The sequence below is a fragment of the Condylura cristata genome, unplaced genomic scaffold (genome assembly GCF_000260355.1).
Source record: "Condylura cristata isolate star-nosed mole 26May11 unplaced genomic scaffold, ConCri1.0 scaffold00002, whole genome shotgun sequence".
NCBI lineage: Eukaryota > Metazoa > Chordata > Mammalia > Eulipotyphla > Talpidae > Condylura > Condylura cristata.
The window spans coordinates 12067491-12071635 of record NW_004567103.1 but is presented as its reverse complement, the minus strand read 5'-3'; the positions used below and the strand labels follow the sequence as shown (position 1 = coordinate 12071635).

The 4145-nt window shown below is 60.0% G+C and overlaps 1 protein-coding gene across 1 annotated transcript in view; it reads left to right on the top strand.

The window, feature by feature from the left end:
• The first annotated feature begins 255 nt into the window (after nucleotides 1-255).
• DES (desmin) overlaps nucleotides 256-4145 on the top strand; it is a 6733-nt gene continuing 2843 nt past the window's right edge. The window contains exons 1-6 of the mRNA XM_004674259.2: nucleotides 256-901; nucleotides 1808-1868; nucleotides 1998-2093; nucleotides 2241-2402; nucleotides 2561-2686; nucleotides 3056-3276. Coding sequence (XP_004674316.1) covers nucleotides 327-901; nucleotides 1808-1868; nucleotides 1998-2093; nucleotides 2241-2402; nucleotides 2561-2686; nucleotides 3056-3276 — 1241 coding nt within the window. The 5' untranslated portion in view covers nucleotides 256-326. The remainder of the gene's footprint in view (nucleotides 902-1807; nucleotides 1869-1997; nucleotides 2094-2240; nucleotides 2403-2560; nucleotides 2687-3055; nucleotides 3277-4145) is intronic.

Below are 4145 nucleotides of genomic sequence, written 5' to 3'. Positions count from 1 at the left end.
AGTCTGCCTGTCTTCTGGCTCCGAGGCCCACCAAGCCTCTCCACACCCCTCACGGGGGGCCCCCCAGCCACCAGCTGAGGGGCGCAGGCCTCTTGCCTGGGCAGGGGTGTAGCTGGCCTCCCCGCCCCCAAGGCCAGCACCGCCCTTTCCTGGCAGGACAGCGGGATCCTGCAGCTGTCAGGGGAGGGGCGGCGGGGGGTGATGTCAGGAGGGATACAAATAGTGCAGCCGGCGAGGGGCCATCACCCTCCACATCCACTCTCCAGCCGGCCGCCCGACAGACGCAGCCTCGTCCGAGCCCGCCCAGCCTCGCCCGCGCCGCCACCATGAGCCAGGCCTACTCGTCCAGCCAGCGCGTGTCCTCCTACCGCCGGACCTTCGGCGGAGGCCCCAGCTTCTCGCTCGGCTCCCCCCTGAGCTCACCGGTGTTCCCGCGCGCGGGCTTCGGCTCCAAGGGCTCCTCGAGTTCCATGACATCCCGCGTGTACCAGGTGTCGCGCACGTCGGGCGGGGCCGGGGGCCTGGGGTCCCTGCGCTCCAGCCGGCTGGGGTCCACCCGCGCCCCATCCTACGGCGCGGGGGAGCTGCTGGACTTCTCGCTGGCCGACGCCGTGAACCAGGAGTTCCTGACCACACGCACCAACGAGAAGGCAGAGCTGCAAGAGCTCAACGACCGCTTTGCCAACTACATCGAAAAGGTGCGCTTCCTGGAGCAGCAGAATGCCGTGCTCACGGCCGAGGTGAACCGGCTCAAGGGCAGGGAGCCCACCCGAGTGGCCGAGATCTACGAGGAGGAGCTGCGCGAGCTGCGGCGCCAGGTGGAGGTGCTCACCAACCAGCGTGCCCGCGTGGATCTCGAGCGCGACAATCTCATCGATGACCTGCAGCGGCTCAAGGCCAAGTGAGGACCCCGCGCTCCGCTCTGCAACCCCTTTCCATGGGCCGCCTGCCGGGGGACCAGGCCTGGGGGCAGGGACTGCTGCCAGCTGACCACCTTCTCTCTTCTCCTGAGCGCTTGGGGCCCTCTCCTGCCCCCCGCAGGGAGAGAACACCTGCCTTTGCCCACCCTGGGCAGAGGGACTCTAGAGCTCTCTTTCCCTGTGCCCTCACTCTGCAAAGGAGGCGTTTTTGGGGGGACAGTGGGAGCTTTATTGGTAGAAATGGGAGACCAACCAACCCCCTTGTGCCCTGTGGAAACCCCCGTAAAAAGCATGGACGGTGCCAGAGTAACGTTGATGAAGGGGTGATTTGAGATCAGGCAGGCAGACTCCTAGGGCAGGCAGAGGGAGAGGGGGTGTTGACAGGTGATCAGGGGTGGAGGTGGAGGGTATCTGAGCAGGAGCTCTCACCTCGCCTATGGTGAAGCCTTGGGAACAGGGTAGAGAGGGCCCTGGGCCCCTTGCCTGGCTGAGTCTGCATGAGGGAATGAGGGAATGGGTAAGTTAGAAGAAAGGGGAGTATGGCCGGTGGGCCAGCCCTCAGAAAGCTGGCAGCCAGTGTGAGCATGGCCGCGGTCCTGCCACGAACGTTAATTGAGCCTCTCCATCAGCCAGGCTGGGTCAGGGAACCAGGCACACTGTTTCTAACCCCAGGGAGGTCACAATGTGCTGGGGACATGGACTTCCAGGGTGTGTCTCCGGGGCAGAGCTTGGGTCACTTCCTGTCCCCTCCCTGGGCGGGGCCTGTCTCTACACAGTGACCAGGCCTCCTCTCTGAGTCCTGGGCCCACGCCCTGGCCAGAATCTAGCTAGCCATCTCCACTGATGGACTTGTCCCCACGGTCTGTCCTTCTGTCTGTTGTGGCCAGGCTGCAAGAGGAAATTCAGTTAAGAGAAGAAGCAGAGAACAATTTGGCTGCCTTCCGAGCGGTGAGCCCTCTCTGACCCTCCGACAGCTGTATCCCTTCTGTACTGCCTCCCCCTCCCGTGTGGCCCCTGGTCTCCCTCTGCCCTGCCCGGTGACCGGTGACCCTGTCCCTCTCGGTTGACCTCTCCCAGGATGTGGATGCAGCCACTCTAGCACGTATTGACTTGGAGCGCAGAATCGAATCTCTCAATGAGGAAATCGCGTTCCTTAAGAAAGTTCATGAGGAGGTATGTCCTCTGTCACTCTCCTGGGCTACACTAGGTCCTGGCGAAAGCAGTTGAGATGTGGGGTGGTACCCGGGCCCTGGGAATAGGGGTGCACGTTGCTGTGCAGGGCCTGGTGGGGGACCGAAGCCGAATCGCTTCATCTTGCAGGAAATCCGAGAACTGCAGGCCCAGCTTCAGGAACAGCAGGTGCAGGTGGAGATGGACATGTCCAAGCCAGACCTCACGGCCGCCCTCAGGGACATCCGGGCTCAGTACGAGACCATCGCGGCTAAGAACATTTCGGAAGCTGAGGAGTGGTACAAATCCAAGGTGGGCAGCCTTGGGTGGGGGGGGACTCTGGCCTCTCTGGCCCTCTCAGTCCTGGCTTGGGGGTGCTTGTTCCCCATTTGTGGGGAGGAGCTCCTGTGCCCACTTCTGCCTGTGTCCTGCATCCTGCCCGTCTCAGGGCCCCTCTTCTCTGCCCTCAGGTGTCCGACCTGACCCAGGCAGCCAACAAGAACAACGATGCACTACGCCAGGCCAAGCAGGAGATGATGGAATACCGGCATCAGATCCAGTCCTACACCTGCGAGATCGACGCCCTCAAGGGCACTGTGAGTCCCGCCCCCCTCACCCAGCCAGTCTTCCTGTTACAGCTCACAGCCTCTTGTGGCCAGCGGGGGCCCATTCTGTACCCTTCCTGGGTCTCTGTGTCCTCACATCGGCCACAGGTGCCAAAGCACGGTGGATGCCCAGTTGGGCCCAGGAATCCCGGGCCCCTGTCCAGAACTGAGCGGCACACACCCATGCTCCCCTTGACCAGTTCTGGTCCATGAGTTTCCACGTAGACTGAGGTCAGGGTTTCGCGGCTGGAAGAGGTCGGCCAGTCCCGCGCCTGCCCCGAGGTGAGGTCGTACCTCTCGTCACCCTAGTGCGACTCCCCACCCCCAGCCTGTGCTTGACCCAGCACCCCTCCCCTGCAGAACGACTCCCTGATGAGGCAGATGCGGGAGATGGAGGACCGCTTTGCCAGCGAGGCCAATGGCTACCAGGACAGCATCGCACGCCTGGAGGAGGAGATCCGGCACCTCAAGGATGAGATGGCCCGTCACCTGCGGGAGTACCAGGACCTGCTCAACGTCAAGATGGCCCTGGATGTGGAGATCGCCACCTACAGGAAACTGCTGGAGGGCGAGGAGAGCCGGTGAGGGGGAGGGGGGGGGCGCTGGGGGCAGGGCAGAGAGGTGTCCCCCTCCTCCCACTCCCCCCCCAGGATGGGGCTCACTGGAGCCAGAACTGGAAGCAGTTTTAGACAGGAGGCCACAGCTCCACTAATTGCAGAGAATTAACCAAGGCCACCTGGGTAAAAAGTGATTTAATTAATAGCTTTTATAAAAAGAGAAATAGAAGTATTCCCTCATCCACCTTCAGAACTAAGAACCAGCAGCATAAAACCATATTTAGCAACCAGTAATAAAATATTACTGCCAGTCAAGGGAGAGATGAGCAGAGTGGGGAATGATCAGGACGGAAAGGGAGGAGCAGAGAGACAGACAAGCCAGGGAGCCCTGGACCCACCCAGCGGCTGAGGGAGGGTACAGAGGCCTGGGCATGGCGGGTGTATGTGTGCACAAACACACACACAGGTGTACACACATACACATGCGCACTCGTGCACACAAGTGCCAAGAGGAAAAGAGACAGAATGACGTGCTTAAAGCAACTTCCCTCGAGACCCAGGAAACAACATACCGCTGGCAGGGGACTGGCGGGAGCCTTCTGGGGTGATAGGGATGTTTTGTGAGTTGACTTGGCCTGGTAGTTACATGAGTATATATTGATTCAAAGCTCTGGATGGTGCACTGGAGATCTGTGGATTTCACTGTGTGTAAACTTAGCCTCAACTGAAAGGAGATCAGTTACTCAAAAAGGCATGGCTCATGGATACCCATAAAAATGATACCACCTGAAGTTTAAAAATATCATCAGACATGTTTAGCTACAAGCTAGGTTTTATAGAGACCAGATTTTATAGAATAACTTCTACATCTACTGTTTTTGAAATTTATTATT